A 26,669-nucleotide genomic window follows, 5' to 3' on the forward strand; every position below is an offset into this window, starting at 1 on the left:
CTCAAATAAACCTTCAGGTACTTTGAAAGTGATGTGAGTAGTATTTCCGGCCCACCATTCTAGGCTACGGTTTTTACAGCGCCAAGATGCTCCGTGGAGCGATAGCATGCGCTCTATAAAAACTATTTTACAATTACAATTACAATTACAAAAACATCTCATGTATTCCCAGCGACATTGGAGTCCACAGACTGCTAACAGCAAAAAGGTACAACTGAGGTCTTTCAATCTTCAAGAAGGTTGTTGAGCTTTTGGATTTGATTTACCCTAATGCCCTGCCTTTTTATAGGGCTATTTTCCTGTCTGCTGGAAACCAGCTGCCTGGATATTGTCTGGAGGTCTGTGAAACTGCTTATCCAGTGGGCAGTGCTCTAGAAAAATTGATCTTGAAACTTATTGGAACTTTTATGCAAGTCTATCCCGTCCTCCGAAGTTCGGACTTGACATAGGCCAAACAAAATCAAATTGCTGACTCGATACTTTGATCTTTGCTCAAGTTATCCCAGTTGAATGCAACTTAGCGTTCCAGCTAGAAAGGTTGAGTTCCAATCATCCTCCATGCATGGAATGGTTGAGCAGTCTAATTTTCTGCAACCTACTTCAACGTTAAATCACCTTTTCATCGCTTGCCTTAACATTTTAGACACTTCTACTTTGATTCATTTTAATGCAACGTAGTTGCTCTCATAAGTAATTGAACCCAAAATGAACATTTGTAGGCCTAGAATTGTGATCAGGATGACCCTGTTGACTATATCACAATTGTACTGGCAATAGTACAACTGTCTGCTTAAGAGTGCCACCATCCCAGATGTGAAAAATGATTGTAGTGTGTGCTACGTCATAGACCCCTCCCAGTCTCCACTTCTTCCCCTTCCCAAGAAAATAAGCCAATAATGTTTACTGCGAACTTGTGTGTTTGTATACTTGGCATCAAAATTAATGTTCCCGCTACTGTACATTGTTGCTGGTTAGTAATTTTCTGTTTGTTTTAGCTATGTTCTTAAAGGATAGCTTCAGTTATTAATGAAACCATTGCGAAAAATAAGTCCAGGTGCTCTTCATGCAAGGCATTCCAAAATGAGACGAGTTGCAAGGTAAAGGGTGCACTAAGCAGAAGATATTGAATATCATGAGCTTGTGAAAACAAATGATGAAATGTATTCTGTGCAAAACGTCTGTTACACATTGTTTAGCTCTACTGTTTTACTACATTAAGGTCTTAATAGATTAAGCCTCTTTGCAGTACACATTTGAGAACATGTGACAAAATACTTTTTGGTACCTCTTATACCCCAAAGGTAGGAGTAGATGCTCTGAGGGGGAGTGAAGACTTCCCTCGTTTTATGGTAAGCCACCTCCGTCTTATACCGCTCATCAAATGCTTTTGTCTGCTTTGCCTCACTAATATGTACCAATGGCACCAGCCTTGGTGCGATTCGCTCTAACATGTGTAACCCTAGTGCCGTTTTTGCTACCAGTTGCTTGCATTATGTTTTTCTTTCAAAAGCCAACTCTCCATCTACGCACAACCACCAGTCACATTTTTGCATCCCTGGAATTGAGTTTAGTTTTGATGTGTAACTTATTTTTGTGCCCTTCTACTTGCATTAGCTTGAAATTTACTGTCTGCCCTTTGAACAAGCTAAGACAATTTTCTGGCCAGGAGTACAGTGGATGTGTCAATGAAGGCAGGTAAACCTTCTTCTTTGCAGGATGACTTTAGTGTATAAGAAACTTCTGCCACAAAAATTAGACCGAGGCATTGACTGCAAACGTTAATATAATTCTTCATCAAGGCTAACCTCTGGACTTCCAAAAGAACTTAACAAAAAGTAATAAAAATAACACAAACTTGGAGATAGTTGCCTAAGGCCACAAATTTGGCTTATAGTCCATGCCATGACGAAATAAAATTAAGAAGTGATTTTTTTTGGGAGGGGAGGGAAACCAGTAGCAAGTCAGGTTAAAAGAACGCATTCTTAAGTGCAGTGAACACAGAATAATAGAATATACGGCTAGTTATAAAACTACGTTTTAGTCCAGCTACTATTGTCAGTCTTAAATCGGCCATAGCCATAGGGGCAGGCATGGGATTAAAAACTTAATTTCTGTGTCTATAGTCATTTCAGGGTTTTCTTGACTGTTGATGTCCATTAGAAGTGTGCTTTCGTTCTCCTATTTTTTTAAAAAAAAGTTACATTGCTTTTAATTTTAAATTGTTTCAAATAAAGTAAAATAGTTGTAAGGTTGACATTTGGAATGAACGTGTTTTTTACTCCTCGGCATTTAGTGTTAACACATCTGAAAGAGCAAACTGTTGGAACGCCTATATTTCACAGTTCTCAACTCCTCTAATCACCCTGTCCCGCAAGACTGACTGTCATTGTCGCCTCGACTGACTCAAATACAAAGATGTTTCTAACTTGTCGTTATTTACCAGAGTTCCTATTTATTATAACTCGTTTCTTGTTCAGAACTCTTACACCCATCGGGTCTTTTTAGCACTATATAAAACTCCAAATAAATAAATACAAGTATTTTACTTTTTTATGTTTAATAAAAAATATAAAATTAAGCATTCCTTCGTCTTAAACTTTCCTGTCTTTTTATAGTTCTCAATCCAAGCCAGTGGTATGAACCAAATAATTGGGACTCACTTCCACCCAAAATATTTTATTCATATTTTACCAGTTTTGTTCACAATCCAATTTCCCTTTTTTCCAGTCGACTGTAAAAGATAGTTTTATTGCATTATTATGTCAACCTCATATAATTTTAAAAAGTCATACTAAATTATGCTTTTTGCCTTGAAAAAAAGCCGTTTACATTACCCAGTATTAGTTTCAATGCCTTTGTCTTTCACTGAACGCCACTTGTCTAAACTTCTGCACTTCCCAAACATGGTTGTGCAGCTTTCTTGCTACCTGCTGTTTTTGTCCTTTTTTCATCTCTTCACCTCTTTATGCCATTCCACTGCTCCCACCCTCTCGACCCCCACCTAGGATCCAACGCATACTCCTTTGCCCTTAATTACTCTTGGGTCAATGATCCTAGCAATCCACCACCCTTTCTAAAAACACGTTTTTGGTTGTTTCGAAGTATGATGTAAGGCTGTCAATTCATTGATTGTGGTTATTGCCAGTTATTTCTCCAAGCCTTAACCCCGTTTATTATTATCACTTGTTGAGCTACAGCTCGATTTCTTATTTGTGTTAAGACATAACCTTCTATGATGGATTGATTGTATTGGTTTGGAAAACTGTCCATTTAGGAGTTTCTGCATGAAATTCTGTAACAATTTTGGTTACTTTCTCTCTAACAAAACTTTCAATTATTGCAACCTATGACCTCAATAAATATGCAGACAAAAATACATTTTATGCATGTTCACCGATATTTAAACATGCATTAAAAAAATGGTAAATTCAATTACCTGGTACAGTTTGTGCTGTCTGGTGGGTTAATTGACAGTAGTGATTTTGTTTTTGTATGCAGCCATTGGGATTGGTGATTAGGTGTTATTTCCACCTAAGAACACGAATTCCTCCATTGATATTGCAAATCTATTGAGCTTTAAAACCCAGGCCCTCATTCAACTCTGGTTTAGATTTCTGATATTACTCAATGCCCAATATTGTGGCTTTGTACGGTCCCTTTTAGGTTTGCCTGCAGAGAGCACAAAACAAGCTGCAGTTAGAGCTACTAAGGCCCTTAGGAAAAAAGATCCTGTTGTCTGCTGCATATAGGAACCTTCGTTATTTGCTGGTCGTGGACCATGACTTTAAAAAATCTTTCCTATAGATGCCGCAACCAACAGGTTGCTCAGTATCTCATCTCAAAACTCTTAACTGTACTTCCCAAACCCCTATCTTTGGAGCAAAAGTAAAGCCCCTCTGATGGAACCCAAGTTACCTTTCTCGTCTCACGTGGCTGCAGCTTCAAGTACAGATCAGTCTGTTTGGGAACACCTTGCCTATTGACTTGCCGTTATTACTTTCCGCGTCTGTTTTCATGGAAAAGCTGAAGACTAGTTTGTATGCCTAGACATACGTTTATTTGTAATTTGTAAGAGATATTGTCTGGTATCGTGCTTTGTGCAAATACAACATAGGCACGAATAGGGCTGCCAATCTTTTACTTGAGAATCTTTTGTTAAATCCCCAATTAAGAGTACATTAGAGGGCCATGAAACCTGCACCCCCTGGTTTATATGCAATGCTTTTATTTTCTGCATTGGTTTGTTTTTGTGGTCTGTTAAAGTGGACGACAGTTGATAAAAGCTGTTGTACTGGAGGCGTTCGTAATTTCACGATTTTCTCCTTAAGGGGCTAGTCATACACCTTTTCACGATTGTTTAGGAATAGCTACCATGGCATGACTGAGACCTCTCCTTTGGCCTCTAATGTTACTGTAGTAAAGTTACATACCTATAAAACTAGAGAGAAGGTGCCCAGGCTTCTGTATAGAGCAGATAAATATAAAGGCACAAGAATGACAGCTGATAGTGATGTGTTCTCTTTAAAGCAGTGTTGAGCTTTGAGATAGGAGGTGTGTTGAGATTCACTGCGTGTTGATTTAAAACGTTTTCTGGGCATGTCATTGCAGAAAATTTGTTTTTGATTTTAGATGATGATTGATTAACAGTTGTGTAGTCATGCTGAATCTTGGGAGGGTTTTGTGGAGTTAGGGGGAACATAGTTTATGTAGACCAGGGAGATCAAGTACTGTATTTTAATTTGGTCCTTTTTTATTGGAAAAAAACTGGCATGGCTGTCTGCTGTTTGACGTCAGGGGGTCAGGAAAGCCACTTTCTAGTTTTCAAAGTTTAGGTGTTGTGTATTTTAGTGCCTGAATGTCATTTTTGTGTTGTATTTGGGTAGCCTTTGCCTTTAGCTCATATTAGATTATTTGCACTGGAAAATTCCTTCTTTGCCTCATGTCAGGTCTTTGAATGCTGTTCATGTTTAAGTTAAGCCCTAGTGAAAATCATCTATATTTGGGAGGACGAGGAGAATTTCGGTGCAGTATACAATCTCCTCTAATCTAGAACAGTGAAAATAGCGGTATACTATTCCGTACTTACTAAAGCAGACTGTCGATGGGGTCTGTATAAAGTTACTGGGAGCATGCGCTCATAAAAGCAAGTATCTTCACCCCCTGAAAGTGGCATGCTTTGTAATTAGGCTTGCTCCTTGCCTGGCTGGCACTGCAATGCCCAACAGGCCCGGGAGAGGGCTCTTTACCTGCAATTTCTTTATTTGCCAATGGTTACTGGGGGAGTGAGTGTGTTTCAAGTCAATGGGAGAGAAGATTGGAAAAAAGATGTGAATTGATTGTATATCGGCCTGGTAGGGCTATCTATTTAATAGGGTTCTAAGTCTATTTCGATTAAAAAACAGAGTAAGAGATCATTGGGTTATAATGGTCCTAATTTCTAACGTGTGTACTTTGTAGTGTAAGATCAAGTTAGTGTACCTAGATTTTAGTCAATGGTCAACATGTTTCATGCCTCAAATAGTTTGTAAAATGATCAAGTAGCATTTCATCAGGACCTTCTTGGTGGGATACCTAATCTTCTGAAGTGAGGGAACCTAACTGTGTCTGGATTTTCTTGCCCCGGTGAATGGTTTGAAAGTCCATCCTAATCAAACTAAATCACAAACACTCCCATCATTACATGTTTACATCACATTAAAACAGTGGCCTACATAAAATAGGAAAAAAATAACTTGGCTGCTGATAAAATCTATTTTAAAATCACGACAAAGTACAAAACAGAAAAAAATTTGACCGGGGCTTAATCCACCCATATACAACCCAGGTGTGACTATTGGAAATCACTGCAAATGAAAGCAAAACATGCGTGCGTTGTGAAGAACATATGTGGGTGTATTATGGATGAATGTTCATATGGGTATAAACGCATTGGCTCTCGCCCTCCAAATTGTTGGTAAGGCTCCCTTTAAAAGAGAGTAGGTGATTCAAGTTATTCAACCATCTAAGATATAGATAAGTATCTTAAAATAGCTGTAAAGAGACCTACTAATCAAGTAGTACATGATACACACACAAAAAATGATATGAAAATCCTTAATATCAAACCTCCTGAGGGCAGGGCTCCTAGTTAAACTTACTTGCACACTATGGAGATGAAATAGAGAACAATCGGAGTCCGTTATAAAGGACCCATGAAGCGGAAAAAACAAATTATCAGGTGTTGGCCTGGAGCTGAACCTAGGGTGCAGCGTCCTCGTGGAGAACCACAAATACGTAATGATGGTAATCGGGACTCTGCAATCCACAGTGCGTAGCCGAGACGTGCCCGTCTCATGACCTGCTCAACGCGGTCAAAACAATGAGCATCGTTGCTCGACAACCATCAAAGTAGAGCAGAGATGCATCCGAATGTAAGCGTGCACGCATCTGTCAAAGCAGGTGGCGTATTGATCACACATGAGTGGCGCACTGATAGTAAAAGTGTACAAAGAGTAATCTTCATAAAAAGATGAAGGTAAAGTAGCTATTATATGCTTCAAATGGGACGGTGCTGAATGTTTATGCCATGTGTTCATAATAGCGGTATGCACCTAAAACACCCTGATTCCCCAGAGCGGAGCCAGCGCTCACAGGGAGTGCCCTCCTCGGCCGCCATCGGCCACGAGGAAGCGAGGACACGCCCCCTACACCCTCCCAACAAATATGTGCATGCACAGGAAGCGCAGCGGACGAGCGCAGCGGGCGCGACGAATGCGCGCCGAAGGCGCGCATAAGGCAAGCTCGTCTGCGCTCGTCCGCGCCGAGTCCGGGCCAGGGGCCAGTTCCCCTACCCCCCCAATAACCCATCACATCTCCTATAGTGCTGACTTCCTCCATAGTCTGAGGGCCCCCATGGACAACCACTGCTGCCCCAGATTCTTCGCCGACAACTTACCTCAACTATGTCCAGAGTGCCGCAAACCCCTCAAACCCACTATAACCGTCAAACCACTCGACAATTTTCGGATGTTTCTGCTGAACTGCCGCTCCCTTCCCAAACATTCAGCCGAAATAATGTTGTTAATAGATGAACACTCACCTGATATTCTGTTCCTTACAGAAACCTGGCTTTCCCTGGAAGCCGACCCAGCCGTAATAGCCGCGCTTCCTGCAGGGTTTCAAATCCTGCGCCAGGACCGGCCAAAAGGGAGGGGAGGTGGCCTAGCTATAATACACAAAGAACAGTTCAACTGCAGAGTGGCTGCCGAAACCATTCTAGACTGTGAAAGTCTTACCTTTCATATAGAACTGTCCCCCAACAAGTGCCTTTCAGGCACCCTGATTTATCGACCCCCAGGCCCCCCTAGACAGTTCCACGTCAGCTTACCCACTAATGTATCCGAACGTATCATTTCTTCACCCAACTTTATCCTGTTGGGTGATTTCAACTTTCATTTCGATTCACCCTCCGACCTCACTGCTTCGACTCTAACAAGCGACCTAGCAGCTCTGTTACTCTCACAACGGGTCACCTTGTCCACACACGTAAAAGGCCATTTGCTCGACCCTGTCTTCACCAACTGCATTGATCTCCTTACCAGCCGCCCCATACCCCTTCCATGGACGGATCATTTCCTGATCCCCATCAATTGGACTATACCTAAGCCCCTTGAACACATCCTCATTACTAGACTCAGGAGAACTTGGTCCCATCTAACAATTGACAGCTGGACCAACGCACTTATAGAGACCCGTCCCATGATCACGAGAACCCCGATTCAGCCAATTTGGCTTATGTTAACTGGATTTCCCAATCCCTTGACATCGCTCTCCCGAAAAAGGAAATCACGCTTAAACGCCCCCGCAAAACTGCCCCGTGGTACACGGAGAATCTGAGAGAGAAAAAACGGTGCTGTAGGCAACTCGAAAGACGCTGGCGAATTGACTACTCAGTGGCAAATAAAACCCGTTACCGAGAAGCTATTAGTAACTACAAAAACCTGATAAAGGAAGCCCAGGCCGCCTACTTCTCGGAGAAAATTGTCCTTGCCAAATCAAAGCCGAAGGAAATTTTCAAAATCATAAATATACTCACTAAACCCCCCCCCAGTCCATCAGTGGACAAGCCCGTCTCACACTGCAAAAAAGTCGCAGAATTTTTCCATCAGAAAATTAGTTCCATCTACTCGGCATTCCCCCGGATCAACTCCCCTCCGACAATTATGCCTCCACATCCTGTTGAGCCAGCGTGTAATTCTCAATCTCCCACGCTGTGTCACTTTCCTCCACTGGAACTTGCCCTTCTGGAGTCCTTGGCACGCAAGGTCAAATCCGGCTCCCCCAACGATCCTGCCCCCCCAGAGATAATAATGACAGCCGCCCAAACAACCCTACCCATACTAAGGGAAGTGTTAAATACTTCCATCTCTAAGGGCACAGTTCCCACAGTCTGGAAGCAGGCCATGGTGAAGGCCCTTCTGAAAAAGCCCAGCCTGGACCCTACGGATATGAGCAATTATCGCCCAATATCCCTGCTCCCCTGGGCGAGCAAGGTCCTGGAAAAATACATAAATCTCCAACTCACCAACTTTCTAGAAACACACCTTCTTCTGGACCCCACCCAAACCGGCTTTAGACCCAAACATGGGACCGAGACCGCCCTCCTCATGGTCACCGAGGAGGCAAGGAAAATCCTAGATCAGGGAGGATCAGTGGCAGTGATCCTCCTTGATCTCAGCGCGGCCTTCGATACGGTCAGCCATGCCACCTTGCTGGACCGTATGGCCCAGGTTGGGATCAGGGGCAGAGCTTGGTCTTGGTTTCGGTCTTTCCTGGAGGATAGATCTTTCCAGGTGTTCGAGGGTGATTCAGTTTCCACCAGCATTCCCCTGAACTGTGGCGTCCCCCAGGGATCCTCTCTGAGCCCGGCTCTCTTCAATCTGTACATGAGGCCACTGGCTGACGTCGTCCGTCCGTTCGGGATTAAGATAATTTCCTACGCGGACGACACGCAGCTAGTGGTCTCCCTTACACAGGAGACCAATTTACCTGCACAGAGCGGACTCAGAGAGTGTCTAGAAGAGGTAAAATCCTGGATGTCCTTATCATCCTTGAAACTGAACGGAGACAAGACCGAGCTTATGGTCCTCGGCAACTCGATCTCCAGCCTCCCGACCACCCTTTGGCCACCCAGTATGGGTCCTCCACCTACCCCCAAAAACAGTATTAAAAGTTTGGGAATATGGATGGATAGATCACTCTCCTTCGATGTACAATCCACCAAACTCTCGGCCACCTGCTTTGGCATCATGAAGATGCTTAAGAAAATCTTCCCCCTTCTTCCTATGGAAGCCAAGCAAGCAGCGATACAAGGCCTGATTCAATCCCGCCTTGATTTTAATAACGTCCTCTATCTCGGAGCCCCAGAATCCACTCTGAGGAGGTTGCAGATAGCGCAAAATTGTGCTGCACGTCTGCTACTTGACATCCCTCGCAGACAGTCAGTCAGATCCGGGTTGGTCTCTCTCCACTGGCTACCTGTGCGCCAAAGGGTGCTGTTCAAGGCCTTATGCATAGCCCACCAGTCTTTTTGGAACTCTGGCCCCAAGATCACACAGGACCTAATCCATCACTACAGGCCCAACAGGAACCTAAGATCAGATCAGTCTTTCTTAGCAGTTACCCAGAGAGTAAGGAGATCCAGAGCTGGAGGTAGGTCTTTTTCCTACAATGCGGCGAGGGCCTGGAACACCCTTCCACCGCATTTAAGATCCAACTCTAACCTTACGACGTTCCGCAAACAACTGAAAACCTTCCTGTTTCATTCAGTCTAACCTCCCCCTTCTCCCGTGCCTTCCCCCCTCTGTCGGATCTGGTATTCTCAGCGCTTGGACGCCTCCGGGCAGCAACTTCGCGCTATATAAATCCACATCAAATCAAATCAAATCAAAATCAGGGGAGGCGGATTAATGGGCATGTAATTGATCTGTCTAAATATACACAATCAAAAATGGAGTATGAAATTACCCCTTGTGGGCCTTGTGTAGGGAGGTAGATCTAATTCAATTATAGGGGGTGTAATATGGATTAGAATGTAGAATGTTTCATGATTTGTTTGATACTTATGCATCGCACGTGCTGAGAACGACTCCACCCACATACCCACGCCTTAAACTAGCTGCTGGCCGGTTTGGGTGTACACCGACTCCTTCAACGATTCTTCGGCTAGTATTCAGCGGATTTCGCACCTTGAAGTCACTGCAAACCATAAAGTGTAAGAACACACCGAAAGGTCATGTGCTTTTCATCGTTACTTTACGGAGACCCCTGCATGCTCGCGCTCTTCTTCTCGTAAAGATCTACTGGTAACGTGACCCTTGAGCGCACCGAACAATTCACGAGCAAGCGCTGTCGTCATTACGCTACGCGGCGCTTTCTTTAAATCAGGTTCTTTTGCAAGCAACTCAAATAACTTATCGTTTATCCCACGTACCAGCGTGTTGCCTGTTCCACATTCCGATGACACGCACGTCATTTTGAAAGCTTTATCAACTGTTTGTCAGCGTGTCTGCTTCTTATATTTCGGTGACGCACATCAGATGCCTGATTGATTTACTTGTCTTCAATTCCGGATTCAGTCTGCGTGTTCATTATTTAGTTCTTCAGCGACACTCACGCTTATTATTCTACATAAACGATATCAACAACAAGAGAGTCAGGGTTGTTACAGTCACTCCTGTACCCCTATTTAAAGTATATCAAAAACACCAAAGAGTGACTATAGTGATTAATAACAACATTTTTAACAAAACTTTTTTACCAAAAAAAAAAAAACTTTTTGGGGGATTTTTTTTAGACAGTATGAACGGCTCACCCCGCAGGCGAGTTATTCCTACTGGCAAAATAATAATAAAACTAGACTAAGGAAAAAAAAAACAAGAGGCATACCATGCCCATGTGAAAAAGAAAAAGCATTTCTTTTTAGAAGAACCCTCTCACCACTAATTGGTGACATGCTTCATCATTGGGTTATCGCTGGGGTGACCGAATGTCCCCCCCCCAGCGTGCTACTACGCCTGGTTACAGCGGAGCTGGTTCGTGTTGTGCGCAAACAGTGAAACACTGATAAGTGATTCCAAACTGTGTGTGGTGTTAAAAAATGCGTGGTTGTCACCTGTATAAATTTTAATAAAGTTCAACCAGCACTAGATTAAAAACAGTGAAAAACGGACTTTATAAGCCAAATCCAGGCAGAGGCCTATCTCAAAGAGGTTGAAGAGAGAGTGAAACAAAGCAACGGCAAATAAATGGAAGAGGGAATCTACTGCTGACAAACTATTATTATTTGTTATATGGTTGACATTTTCTAGGATGGAATAGTACCAGGTCAGGGGCAAGCTTAGGCGTACGGACCGCACGGCCACCAACAACTGGGTGAGTCTAAACCCAGGTTGCCTCAAAGGGTGGCAGGAGGGGGGGGAAGGGGTTGGGGCAGGGAGGTGGGGTGGGTGGTGGGTGAGGAGGAAGAAATCAAAAAATTGAAGAGAGTTCGTACTGGTAATGCGATCATAAATGCAAGAGTAAATTTGAAATTAAGGATATGTTTCCATCATTTAAGTACTAGCTACCTGAATAGGTTTATGAACTGGGAATATTTGAAAAACAGGTATGCCTAAGTTAAGGATTGGATCTCTTAATATAGGAGGGTTAAATGATTGGAAAAAGAGGGGGAAGTTTGAACAATATCTAAATATGCTGAGCCTAGACATAATATGTCTACAAGAGACCCACTTACCCTGGAAGAAAAAACATTGGAACTTTAAAGGTTATGAACTGCTGTCATGCTCATCCCAGACCTCTATGATAAGAGGGGCGGCCATAATTGGTAAAGTTGGGCTTGGGGGGGGGCCTAGGCAGATTCACTAGGCAGATGGGCCATATGTGAAATGAATTTAGGTATTACTATCTGCTCGGTGTATGGGTCTAACACAGATGAGCCTGAGGTCTTAGTCGCATCGAAAATGAACTAACTAACTGGCATACCCCCATAGTATTATGTGGGGATTTCAACATCTCAGCTAATTTCTCGGATGGTAGCCCATACATAAGTAGGAAGCCGAGGGTGTTTAGAGCGATAACATCAATGATGCAATCACATGGTTTAGTGGATGTGTGGGGAAATCTAGTGATGGGCGACCCAGGGTTTACTTACTTTTTGCATCCCTTCAACAAATACTCGAAACTGGATTATTTCATGATCTCTACCACCCAGTTGAAGAGTGTCCAAATAAACAAGCTTCCTAAAGTCTTGTCAGATCACAATCCTCTAGTCTTAATCATGGATTTCAATAAACCATATAAGGTCCCTAGGCCTTGGACATTTGATAAAAAATTATTAGCAGATATGGATTAAATTAAATATATGAAAATATGGTCCCAGGCCTTTTTTGACGCCAATAGGTACAGTGCATCAAGGGGAGTGGTTTGGGACAGCTTCAAGGCAGGACTAAGAGGAGAGACCATAAGTTATAATACTCGGGTTTGGAAAAAGATTAACAGGGAAAAGGAAGTATTGATGGGAAAGTTGAGTGAGGCAGAGACCCAACACAGACAAGATATAATTTTAGGGGTTCAATCTGTCGAGAGTCTACATAGAGTAAACTCTGTAAAAGCAGAGATCCAGAAACAACTAGCTATAAAGGCAGCAGCAAATTATCAGTCACATAGATCAAGCCTCTACGAAACAGGGGAGCAAGCAGGCAGAGCACTTGCACTACGAATTAGGCAGGTGGCCACTAAGAACACAGTGACACAAATTGAATATGAGGGCCAAACATATGACAAATCAGGTGAAATTTTGGAGGCTTTCAGGACATTTTTTCAAGAACTGTATCAGGATGAGGCGGGTGTAGAGGCTCCTAATACAAGTTGGCTAGACATGGGTAGCAAGCTAAAACAGGCCCACACCGATTTTTTGGAACAAGATATCACTATGTCGGAGTTATTGGAAGCCCTGCAGGATCTGGCAAGCGGAAAGGCTGCGGGCCCGGATGCTATACCGCTAGAGTTGTATAAAAGCTTAAGGGAGGAAACAACACCGATGCTTTTAGATTTGTTCAAAGGCATCATGAATACAGGCATAATACCCGAGTCCTGGCAAGAAACCAATATAGCGATCTTTCACAAAAAAGGAAAACCAAAGACTAACCCTGGTTCCTACAGACCAATATCTTTGATCAACAGCGATAACAAGCTATATGCAAAAATTATGGCCGTACGCATAGGGAGGATCATTGAGTCCTTGGTTTCCCCCTGTCAGCATGGGTTTATCCCAGATAGGGGTACCACCGATCATATTAGGAGAGCCATCACCCTGTTTGACATTGGCGCTGCTAGGGGTGAGGAGGTCGCAATGATCCTCCTCGATGCGGAGAAGGCATTTGATCGTGTCAGATGGAGCTTTCTCTGGAAGGTCTTGGAGGCAAGGGGGTTTGGCCCAAGATTCTGCCAAGCCATTCAGGCTATGTATTAATCACCTATGGCAAGAATCCAATTAATGGGTGAAGGATCGGGTAAGATCGACATAACAAGGGGTACGAGACAGGGCTGTCCATGTTCACCTATCCTTTTTACGCTTTATATAGACCCCTTAATTACACAAATAATGAACAGTGTGGCCATTAAACCAGTAGTCACAAATGGATATCAGACCAAACTTCTTGCATACGCGGATGACCTAGCAGTTATCACCAAAGACCCGGAGTCAGCTATGAGGGAAGTAGCTAATCTAACCGGTCGGTTTGGAGATGTGTCGGGCTACCGATTAAATGTGAACAAAACACAAGTACTATGCTCCAAAAAAATAGCTAAGTTGGATGTTAGATATGTTGACTCTGTAGTTTACTTGGGTATAATAATAAATGCAGACCCGGGTAAAATAATCAATGATAATTACACACCGCTCATGCATTCGATGGAAACAGAATTAAAAAGAATGGACTCACTACAGCTTTTGTTAATTGGGAGGGCTAACGTTATAAAAATGACAATGTTTCCCAAGGTTCTTTACAAATTAAGGTCAATCCCATTCAAAATTGATGAGAAGATTATTAAGCAGATCGAGGCTATATTCATGAAATTCCTGTGGCAGTATAGCAAAATAAGGCAATCAAACAGATATATGTCACTACCACAAGAAAGAGGAGGGCTGGGATTACCAGATCTAAAGAGCTATCATTTCGCATGTCTCCTTACAGAAATGGCAATCCTATTCCATCCAGGGGGCCCAACCCTCAGGCAGGCTGAGATACCGTCAACTTTTCAACTATTATTGGGAAGTGAAGCAGTAGGGGTCTTATTGAGGAGAACCCGGAGGAGTTATAAGAAATTTGGGTATAGGACGCTTGAAGATGTATGGTATATGTGGATAGCTGTTAAAAAAATTCTAGATATACCGACTTTTCATCATAGCACACCACTCTGGAATTCAACACTTTTTCCAAACCTTAGCAGGGATGGATCGTGGCGTCACTGGGAGAGTCAGGGTATTGTCAAGTTGGGGCAAATAATGAATAGAGATCAATGTAGAACACTGGAAGAACTTACGCAGCATTATTCACTACAAGGCTATCAAGAGTTTAAATACCTACAGCTTGTCAATAGAATTAAATCAATTAGGCCGCGTATAATTCTGATAAGGGGATGTGAATTACTCGAGTATCTGAATTCGGGAGGTCATAGAATTAAGGATATATAAAATATTTAGCGAAGCATCAATGGATGATATGGATAAAATGGAAGCTGACTGGTCCAAAAAATTAGGGTATCCGGAAGTTGATCTAGATAAGGCTCTAGCTATGGATAAAAGATTTCTGCGTTCCTCGAATCTCAGGGCACAACACTATAAAACTTTATTCAATCTATACTATACGCCGGCAAAACTATTCTCTTGGGGGAAAGCGGCAGATAGTAATTGTCCGAGATGTGGAAATGGGCCAGCGGATATCATACATATGTTCTATGGCTGCGAAAAACTAAAAAGCATTAAAACTGAAATAGAGCGGTTTTTAGAGGGGCTGCTAGAAGTCAAAATTACTCTATCCCCTACCCTGATAATAACTGTATGTGATGTGAAACTAAATATGTGCACTGAGGCTGAAGCCTTAGTTTTTATCTCTGTAGCAATCTTTAGGATATTAGTCAGTGCAGCTTGGAAGGATATAGAAGCACCTACGTTTCAAATATGGATGTGCAGAATGTTGGGTATTCATAACATTGAGGAAGCACTATATGAATTAAAGGGAGCCAAGACAAGGGAAATGGGTATGCGACTTTGGGCCCCAGTGGCTGCCTGGAGGACAGCAAGAGTATAAAATGACTCATTGGTATTGTAGCTATTTAACCTGCCTAGTATCCTTTTTAATGGTGGTATATTTGTATGTATGTATTTATGAATTTGTAATTTACTGGTATGAACTCTCAATAAAAATAAATAAAAAAAAAAAAGAAAAACGGACTTTTCAGGGTTCTATTAGTTGAAACTGGTGTCCTCCTACGTGATTGGTCAACATGTTTCTGCTTTATTTTTGCATATTTGATCAGCATTCGTCAGGACCTAAAAAACGATCCTCCGGTGGTATGCACGCGCTAAGGTGCCCCCTACCGTGGGGATCTTAGTGTGAAAAGATTTACTCACGGATATTACCCGTGGTGGCTCACCAGACTTCTCTGGGGCCCGTTACTGTTTCTGAAGTGTGTTCACGCTACCTGGGCTCAAGCGGCTAGGGCAACCTTCACGCCGTGCGTATTTTTTACACAAGCGACTCCCCACAGACTACCTGAGTGCAGCATTGCCGATGGCCCAAACAAGTAAATCTTTTCACACTAAGATCCCCACGGTAGGGTGCACTTTAGCGCGTGCATACCATATACCGCGCCTACTAGCGAATGGGCACTTCGTATCTAAAGTGTACAAGCAACTCCTCCCCCTACCTAGGAAATCACATAGACAGGTTGAACTCAAATGGGAAAGTGAACCCAACTCCACGGGCATTGCACTTGATATGGACATAATTCATAGAAATGCCCTCTCTAATAAGGTATCCCCAATTCTATCCCAAACAAAATACATGCTTCTGAATAGGACATTCTGGACCCCGGATAGACTCTTTAAATGCCAACTGCGAGATAGCTCCACTTGCTGGAACTGCCAGGCTGGAACTGGTGATCTAGCCCACATGCTCTTTCAGTGCCCCTCCTTACAAACCTACTGGGGTAAAATCTTTGACTGTATACATCATGTTTTCAAGCTGCAACCTGTTAGGGAATTTATCTATGTCTTATTGGGGACTCTTGAACCAACCTTGCCAAATGCTCATGATCGCCAGCTACTAGACTTGATGCTCACACTGGCTTGCAAGGTGGTCTTATGTAAATGGAAAAACGCGTCAGGGGTCTGCTTTAGAATCTGGCAAGACTGGCTATCCTTTCTGAGAGGATCTGATAATCCGGCGTTACACTCCTCCCCCTGGCGATCATCCAACAAGAGACTATGGAAAGCTCTGGACGCGTCTTCCTTTCATTTTGATCCCCCGTGACATGTAACCCAGTGTGCGAACCATTTACTAGTATATCTCGTTTACTGTTAGGACTCGTTTACAGTTTACAGACCCCTGGGACTGTTCTACCTGATGACAGTTTATAATTGCGTGTTCATGTACCTTTTATTATTATTATTATTATTATTATTATTATTGTATTGTTTATTTGTTTCCGTGTAGCCGTACTTTCAGGCACCGATAGCCACTTATGCCTTGGAGTTATTTCATGACTGTATCATTGTCAAACAACGCAATTGATTAATCTATGTATCCAATGTCTTATTGTATTTCTTTTTCTTCAATAAAAACGATTTGAATAAAAAAAAAGAAATAACTTTTTTAAGTGCTCGCATGAGGTCAAAACAGGGTTCAAAACAGGGTTCAGAGACTGTTTTCTGACATGCTCACTCATAGTGAGCTTGTCATCCATCAATACTCCTAGGTTCTTTACATATTTGTTGGGAATAGCTGGAGGGTCCAGCTCCGATGGCCAGCAGTCGGATGACCAGAGAGTGCATGTGCTTTCCGTAACGAAGTATCTCGGTTTTGGTCATGTTTAGTTGAAGACAGGTATTGGACGTCCATGTGGCTACTGTCAATAGGCATTTTTTAAATCTCTCAAGATATGCCCCCTTAAAGCGAATAACTGGTTTTGCATCAGTCAACTAACTGGATATCCCTGTCTCTCATACAAACGCTCTAATATAACATGCACATGCACACTTCTGTCCAGTAGATAACATTTGTTGCTTGAGTACATTTGCAAAAGGACCACTTTGGCTTGCCAGTCAGGCACCTAGGATGGGCTACCAACTTCAGCAGAACCCTGAATCGTCAACAGCAGTGCTTCCCAAAATGTTTAGATTTACAACCCAATTTTTAGAACGACAAAGGTCCGCAACCCACCTAGCTTCAATGAACATGAGGCAGGCAATTTTTTTAATGTAATAACAGCAGTTGTTTGTAAACGTAATGACCTTGACTACGCCCAGGGAAATCAGACTGTGACTAAGACATTGATGTGCCCATAAAAGTGGAAGATGGGGAAATGCACTGGAGTCTTGAGCTGGAACACTTTTCAGAGTTGTGTGTAGACCTGTGGCATCCACTCACTAAAATCAAAAGGGTTCTAAAAAATCTTGGTGGTTTTAATAGCAGTGATTTTAGTAAATTTGAGAACCCCCTTCTGCAGCACAGTATGGGGTAAGGCCTCATATTACTTATTGTGTTAAAACGAGGTTCAATGGTGCATTTTGAACTCCAGATATATCTTTTGCAGCTTTATATATCGTAAAGGAAGCCCAAGGATATTGGAGCGCTTTAGGTGAGCACCAGGGTACATTATACAAGGTCACTTTCATTATTTTCTAGCACCAGAGATTAAGTGATTTGTCCAGAATCAAAGAATGGTGTGCCATTACCAGGGCTAAAACCTGGCTCTCAGATCCAAAGCCGGCAGCTCTGGCCGTGAGGCCACATCCATATCTATCAATTTATATGTGAACGTCATGCACAAGTGATATGGTTGTGTATGATCACGTACAATAAGCACATTCTCTGTTTTACAGGGCGGACTGTAATTCTGCACAGTCTTCTCTGTTCCGGAGAAATTAATGCTCCCATTTGCCGCCTGCTGTAAGCATGGGGTGTATGCGAGCTGGGGAAACTTCTGGGCAGGGTGGAAGCGTAATGAGGTGGTAGGGGAGAGGACTGGAAAAAGATGCCCTTGCATGGGTACGAATTAGAAGATGCTATCTCCCCACCCATCTCTCCTGGCCCCTTGCAAAACGAAATGCTTAGGCAGGGACGGGATTTGCAGCAACAACCTCATGCGACGTTTCCAGCCAGTAAAATCAGATATTGTACCAGCACTCGGGAAAACCGGGTGTGGGATCACCAGGCAATTGGTTACCAGGCGGAGTATTATCGTACTCTTGAAGACCGTACTGCTGGACTCGCTTGCAGTGCTGCTCAACTCCTGAGCAATCTTATAAAGTTGTAAACCATTTTCTTTTACTTCCTACAAAAGACCTTGCATTTTGGGAAATCCGAATATTTTCAAAAGGCTGCTTCATTAGAATGAGGGAAAGGCCATGGAAGCGGCAATCACCTCAGAGATTGGAGGCGCATGAACTGCTGGAGTGAAAGAACTGAGGCCTGCAAATGAAGGGCAGTGTAAACCTCGAACTAAATTGCCATATCTTTGTTCCAACCCAGTAGCATGCTGTGGGAATGTTTAATTGATTAAACTAACAATGTTTGAAACTAACGTGGCCTATACACCATTCTTTGTGTGGACTATGTATTTGTATCTTTATTTCCTGACTCAATGGGAACATTTCTATTGCCTTCAGAAGGATGAAAGACTGCATTGTCGTTGGTGAACACAAAAGGTACAGCAGCGTTGACACCTTGACGTGTTGTGCTATCATAGGATACTGTAGCAGTATGGTTATTGCAAGGCCAGGTACAGCTTTCAATGAGGGCACATCACAGCTACCCCATAGGATACACGGTTTGAGAATTATTCATGAGACTGGTCATAATAAATGTTTTAGATGTAAAGCCAGCTTTCAAACAAGAGTCATTGGATCTTTCCAAAAAGTAAACTGTAGGTGGTGAAATTAGTCCAATCCGAACTGTGGACTAACACATGAGAAATGTTACGGTTAAGCCATATATTCCCTGTACGCAGACTCATACCTGCACATGTGTACACACCTGCAGACACACTCAACTCTTCCTCCAAAACCCATTTCCTCTAACTCTGGTATTGTAGGCTTAATTTAGATAGCATTTCCAAATTCTACATTCCATGTTGAGTTAGATTAGATTTTTTTCTCCGTGGTTTTATATAGCGCGAACTAGACGCGAACATAACTGGTAAGAGAGTGCTTTATATGAGCACCAGTTGCTTTACAGACGGGCACATTAATTTTGTTAGGCACAGGGTGAATAAGTGATTTGCCCGGAATCGCAGGATGTTGAGCGTTGTTGCTGAGACTCCAACCCCGGTTCCTCAGATTCTAGGTCAACCGCTCTGTGGTAACATTTTAACTTTTCTGAGTATATGTATGAGATTAGTAGTGTGTACCTGAAATTCTGTAGGAACTAGTATTCTGAAATTTCAGAATTCAACCCAATATTGCTGAAATATTGGTTACATTGCAAAACTCTTTCTTAAAATATGTGGAGATAAACGTTTGAATTATTTTGGCTGTCGGTTTCTTTCATTGTCTTCCTTGAAGGCAAAATTAACCTTCTTACATATTTTTCATGGTGGCCATGCCTAGTGACATCCACAAGTCCTAACCAGTGTATATTTTGAGAATAACAAATGTTGACATTGCGCGTCGTAATCATGAATAGGTAGTTTGCAGTGCACTCTGTGATAAGATTCCTTTTTAGGGATCCAAACAAAAAAAATACAATTCTTGGCTTGTCAAGATGCAGTCATTGTGTTGTATCAATGGGGCATTTCTTTTCCGTTTAAAGTCACTGCGTTGATTAGTTTTGCATAATCACTTATCTTCTAGCAACATTTAGAAGGTACCTTCAGAAGTAAAGATTAATATAGTAAAATCTGACGAGTGCTCAAAGACCATGTCTTGGCAAGTTTGTACACACATTGCAATGTTCAAACAAATCTTGTCACATTGGAAGACCTATGAACACACAATTACATTTCACCAAGGGTGCATGCGGGAGGTAACTGGGACGCAAAAGAACAGATTGTATATCCAGTTTTGCACATTTTACTAGAACACATTGAGTTGTTGCTACTCCACAATAGATGCAACCCGCAGGCCTACGCTGTCATACTGTGTAGGCTTGTGGTGTGTATTAGCTAATTTATAAGGAACATAAGATCAGGCTAAGCTGTGACACTGCTGGAGTGAGGCTACCTCGCCTTAATGGTTTCATCTTATTAGACTGATCAGATTATGCTTCTGCTCAAAGCACCAACTGATGAATCTGTGAGACCTTAAGATTTACAGGTCTTAATCCTACCTGAATGCACTCATGCTTTATCTGACCGAGGGCGGTGAGGTGTCTCCTGCCAATTGTGATTGTGATTTTATAGCTACAATATAGGATTTCCGTGATAGGTGTGATATCAATGACAAACTGTCTTATTGTGGCGATTCAGTCAGTGATGTCACATAAGATCTCAAAAACCCATTCAGACATCGTCAATCAAAGTAACATTCTAGAATGATGTTGATGATTGTTAGAGTTGTGTCCTTCTCGCCGAAAAAGCACTTCGGTGCCTCGACAGGGGGTTGTAAGCGCTATGTAAATGCAATTACAATACAATACAATTCAATTACTGGGGAATGAGACTCGATTATTCATTACTGTGTAGTTAATCCATTTGTTTGAACCATAGTAAGCCACGGTATTTTCCTCCAATCCCTTTAGAGTATGCCTGGAGGCTAGATTATAGTGGATACTGAACCCCCGCTTCTCTCTATGTAGGGCCGGATTGGGGACCAAATGCTTCTTGCCATGTTTTGTAAGGCCAGTCCCTTTCTTTTGCTGAGGGCTCTTCAGAGTACCTTTTCTATTTGTATTTATAAAGCACACCAGCACCCAAAGGGTCTCTTAGTTCTAGTTTGCATCAAATAAATCGGTATAGTAACTAAAACGAAAGAAATTCATAGCAAACAATGGAAAAAGTCATTTTTCAAGGGCCTTTTTAGGTCTTGCCTGAGACAGTGCATGTGCAATCTATACGAGACATTCAGTAAGTGGCTTTTAAAAGTGCCACCAGAGGCTTTTGCTGGCCTACAGCTTGTAATCACGACCTCGTGCACGTGCACAGCTGCCATCTGTGTTTTTATTTGCTGTAATCAGGCTCCTCTGCTTGCACTACCCCCCTCCCTTTCCCCCTCCCTCCTGGTCAGCTTCATTTGTGTCTTCTAGCTGTGAATCATGCTACTCTGCTCGCACTCCCCCCTCCCTTCTCCCCTCCCTCTACGTCAGTTTCATTTATGTCTTCTATCACTGTGAACGCTCCTGCTTCCACCAGGCACACACACCATCAGTCGTCAGTGCACACTTTCACCAGGCGCACACACCACCAGCCGTCAGTGCACGCTTCCACCGGGCACACACACCACCAGCCGTCAGTGCATGCTTCCACCAGGCACACACACCACCAGCCGTCAGTGCACGCTTCCACCAGGCACACACCACCAGGCACACACCACCAGCCATCAGTTCACGCTTCCACCAGGCACACACACCACCAGCTGTCCGTGCACGCTTCCACCAGGCATACACACCACCAGCCGTCCGTGCACACTTCCACCAGTCACACACACACCACCAACCGTCAGTGCACGCTTCCACCAGGCGCACACACACCACCCGCTGCCAGTGCACGCTTCCACCAGGCACACACACCACCAGCCATCAGTGCACACTTTCACCGGGCACACACACCACCAGTCGTCAGTGTACGCTTTCACCAGGCACACACGCCACCAGCCATCCGTGCACGCTTTCACCAGGCACACACACCACTAGCCGTCAGTGCAGCAGGCAGGCTCTTCTCAGAATTTCTTGGTAAATATGCGTTCGATGCTTGGGAGAGAGTGGGTCGAGTTTCCTTAAACCATGCTGAGTATGCAGGTGCAGTGCATGAACTCCTGTATGAGTGAGTCATGCTGCCTGGGGCTCACTCACTCCACACTTGTAAATTGCGCCTGCACCAGGCTTTTTCTCATTTGCAAAGTTCGGCGCATGCGCACCTCTAGGCAGACCCCACACCCCTGGTTCCTACAACCATACTGGAAACAACATTCGGAGCAATTAAAACAAGTTCATTTGATGCAAAGAACTGTTAACAAAAATCATGTCCAGCTATTGTAGATATGGCCACTTAAACAAAACAGCAACAAAAAACAAACAAGCATTGGAATAGCCAATAGGTCTCGCTTTTTGGACCCTATAAGTATTTAGTTATGCAGCAGAATATCCTTGGTGCAACAACACCAACTGTTGCATGGATAAACACTTATAAGGTCCCAAATGGGAGACCTATTGTCTATGCCAATGCCTGTTTAACTGTTAGTAGCTGGTAATAGTAATCTTGTGGGTTAGGTGTTCTAAATGTGATGGGCATGCACAGAAAAAACTCTGCCACCATAGTGACCACTACTAAAGCAAGGAATGACTAAAAAAATAGATTTAAAAAAGCAGAGCGAAGGCATTTGGGAGAGGAGCATTTGAGAAGTCTGCCTTTTTAAAAAAAAATCTTTTTATTTGCATTTTTCGTAAAGTGTACTACATTAACCTAAAGTACAGTGCAATAGTCATCATCAAGTCTACTATTCAATTCGAGATCCCATTACATTTCCAACATTCAAAGCCTGCCATAACATTACCTTGAGCAGAAGGAAGTACCTGTTTTCAACTGTATCACAGAGCATTGTATCTCAAAGCACATTTACAGGGCAGTATTACGCATCATGATCCTGAGAACGACATCACCTTGTACATATATTACAATCGTTATTATGTCACAAGTCCTCTGCATCCGCAGAATTTAGCCAATTCACAAAGAGTTCCTATACATCTCTAGGCCGAGATATTTTTGGCAGCAGTTCCAAATAAGTTGTCAGCTGTGCCCTACAGTATGTCACATTTGCAACCCATCCCTTAGTCGTGGGAGGCAGGGTCGCTCCCCAGTGTATAGCCACCAGTTGTTTAGCCATTTAAAGGAGCATTTCTGGTAGTTTGCGTAATTTAGGTGGCACTGTCTCCAGAAATCCTAATAAGGACACCAATGGCGTGCTGGGCAGGTCTAACCCAGGAATGGAGGTCTTGAGATGTGAGCCCAAAATCTAACCGTGACCAAGCTTGGTGCTGCAGTGTAATGCATGTGCCCTCCCGAGTTCTAGGATGAAACACCCACCAGGTATCAGCTAAGTTATAGTCTGCATGCAGTCCCTTCAAAACAGCGGCAGCCTTTGGGTGATGTGTGCGCGTGATGGTGACTCTGTCCTCCTCAAGCGACATTACAGTGTTAAAATCGCTGCCCCAGATTAACGCGGTGCATCCCATTGATTGTATGAGGTGCCATACCTGCTGGAAGAACGTGGGATCATCCACATTGGGGCCATATATGTTGGCAATGAGAACCAGTTTGTGGAGTAATGTCCCCAGCACCAGTAAATACGGCCCTTCTGGGTCACTAACTACCTTATCTGTTTGCCAGGGAATGCCCCGTCTAATGTGGCCACTCCCCTGGAATAGTTTGAGTAACAAGATGTATGTACCTCGCTCCATCTAGTTGATCTCAATCTATCACAAGCTACACCTCTCAGATGGGTCTCCTGTAGGAGGCACACATCCGCAGCATGTCTCACTAGGTATGACTGCACCGGTAGCGACTTTCTGTGGTCAGTTAGGCCACGCACATTCAAGTGATACAAGTCAATGTAGACATGGAGTTCAACAGGAAAATATGTCTCTATGGTGACCAGTGTCTCGGTGGGAGGGGTGCAGTTTCATTGTCTCCCTGTAGTATCCCTTCTGCTGTATGGGGGCGAACTCTGAATAGTGACTAGTGTTCCACATACACTAAGTTTCCAGTGAAAAGTAAGCTGTGCACTGCAATAAACAGGAACTAACAATAACCCACCTGGCCCATCCCCCTCCCACTCCAACCCCACAGTGATCTGGGGCATAACTCCAGCTGTTTGATAATCCAGCAGGGTGTGTTGTAGGTATATAATGGGCATGTGGGATGCTGACCATCCATGGCAGGTGCAATATGATACTTTGTGTACTGCATCAAAAACCAAAAACAGAAGTAACAACAACATCCACCCACCCACCTCCCACACCAACCGCCCAAATCAGGTTGTGCATAACCCGAACATCCCATTACAAACAGATGCCCTGAAAGCCCAGGGCTAAAGGGAATCATCCTGAGGGGGCGAAGATTTGCTGGCAAACTGCCCTGTAGCTAGAGCAACAGGGTGGCTGAGTAGAATTACTTAATGTCTGTGCCTTGGAACTGTAAATTAGTAGTACTGGAGGGACATTTGGCTGAGGGCTGTGTACCGCACATCCGGCATTTAAACCATCGTACAAAACACATTAGTCATTGTCACTTAGCTGGCTGTTCGGAGACCCTGCAGCTGCCGAATCTCTCATCTGCTGCTTTCTCGCCGTCTGTTCTGCAAACTTCGAAGCAGCGCTGGCCTCAGTGAAAATCATAGGTTTGCCCCCAGTCTGTAACCTGAGCTTCGCAGGGTACAACATAGCATATTTTGTACTAGACTTTTAGAAGAGCTTCTTGGCTGGGATGAATTCTCGCTGTGCTGCCTGGACAGCCTGTGTAAAGTCTGGGTAAAAAGCAGTGTTATTTCCCTGGTGTTGCATGTCCCCCTTCTCCCGTGCCATCCGTAGAACAGTGTCCATGTCTCTATAGTTCAGAAGATGAGCCAGTATCGGCCTCGCCCAGGCACAAGGGGAGGCCGAGATCCCAGGGTGCAGTGCGCTCTTTTCACCAGGAACATTTGTCAGTCCAGGATAAAACAGTTCTCGTAGCAACCTTTCGATGTAGTTCTCCATGTTTACTATGTTCGTAGAATCTGAAATGCACGTAATACAGACATTGTTTCTTCTTGACCTCGCTTCAAGGTCCCTGTTACGCGCTTGTAGGAAGGTGGAATTGGACTATATGGTTACCCCAACTTTTTTTTCCTGGTGTTTTGCTGGTTTTCGACTTAGTCTGGGGCCCTGAATAGCAGGGTCCCAGGCCAACTATCTGCTTTCTCTAATAAATTGAACTCCATGTACTTTAGGTACATACAAGATTGGTTACTGGGTCACCCTTGTGAGCCCCTGTATAGTGTACCCTAGGTACCCAGGGCATAGGTGTACCCTAGGCCTACCAGGGGCTGCAGCATGTATTATGCCACCCCTGGTTTGCCTTCCAAACTAACACCACAGGTCTGTTCACACAGCCTGGGTAAGGTGGTGTAATCACCCCTTACTTAGATATAGTATACCTATATCTACCTTAACATATAGACACATATACACCTATAAGCCACTCCTATGGTAGACCTCAACAATCCTGGAGACTGAGTGCTTGGTTTTACGTGAGAGGGTGCTCTGGCATGAGCTGAGCCCCTCTGCAGCTTTCGGAACCATCTCCTTATAGCTGTTCTATGATATAGCCATACCATATACTCTTAAGTGCATTATAATCCTCGCAGTTAATGCTAACTTTGGTTTTGCTTTATCAAAACATGTCGTGTAAGGTGTCAAACACTTTGGAATACTATCCCCCGCCAATTCTGGCGGCAGGGGGAGCATTCCACCCTTATAGAGGTAAAAGACATGTAAGTTACTGCTTTATCCGGTTAAAGTTAAACAGATCCTCAGCATCACAAAATGGATGCTGCTGCCACAGACACGAGTCTGACCTCTTGTTGCTGGGGGAAACTCCAGCAAGGGCGGCCTGGACAATAGAATTCCTGCCCAGGGAGGTGCCAGCACCTCCCCAGACAGGGGTTTTGTGTAGCACTTCTTTGCAGCTCTCCATAGGTGGGTGAGGTAACACGAGTACTCCGGTGCTCCCGTGGGTCTTGACTCTCGAAGTGTCCTAGTTTAAAGGGGTTCCATCCGGAAGTGTCCTTAATTTGTAACTTTATATCTTTTACGATCTCTATAGTAAGTCAACGGGAACCCGCGCCTGTGTTTAGACAATGCACGCCGCTCCCGTGGGTCACCTACTTCCTAACCTTTGGTTATTTAGTGTAGCCCCAGCGATTCTACAGGCCCTAGGCCTGCTTTGTAACTCTCACGTGGTACTTATACCTCTTTCTTAGTATATGATTTGTGAGGCCCCTAGGGATTAACGTAAACTCTGCAACTTATCGTATATTAACTGTGTGACTTGTATTGTATTTTTACCTCTGACCTCATAAAGAGTGCAGAGGAGTTGTGTTTAGATTAAGTACATATATTTGATATATACATGTTGTGGTGTCCTTTCATTTGGTATTCAAGGGATTATATATGGTAAAACAACTTGCTTAACTCACCTACTGAAGTCTTACCCTGAAG

At 43.5% G+C, this 26,669-nt stretch overlaps 1 protein-coding gene across 1 annotated transcript in view; it reads left to right on the plus strand.

The window, feature by feature from the left end:
- Positions 1–26,669, plus strand: part of KIAA1549 (KIAA1549 ortholog) — a 539,186-nt gene that overhangs the window by 264,629 nt on the left and 247,888 nt on the right. The window contains exon 10 of the mRNA XM_086952955.1: positions 1,302–1,349. Within this exon, the coding sequence (XP_086809081.1) occupies positions 1,302–1,349 (48 nt within the window). The remainder of the gene's footprint in view (positions 1–1,301; positions 1,350–26,669) is intronic.

Source organism: Lissotriton vulgaris, chromosome 1_2 (genome assembly GCF_964263255.1).
Source record: "Lissotriton vulgaris chromosome 1_2, aLisVul1.2, whole genome shotgun sequence".
Classification (NCBI taxonomy): domain Eukaryota; kingdom Metazoa; phylum Chordata; class Amphibia; order Caudata; family Salamandridae; genus Lissotriton; species Lissotriton vulgaris.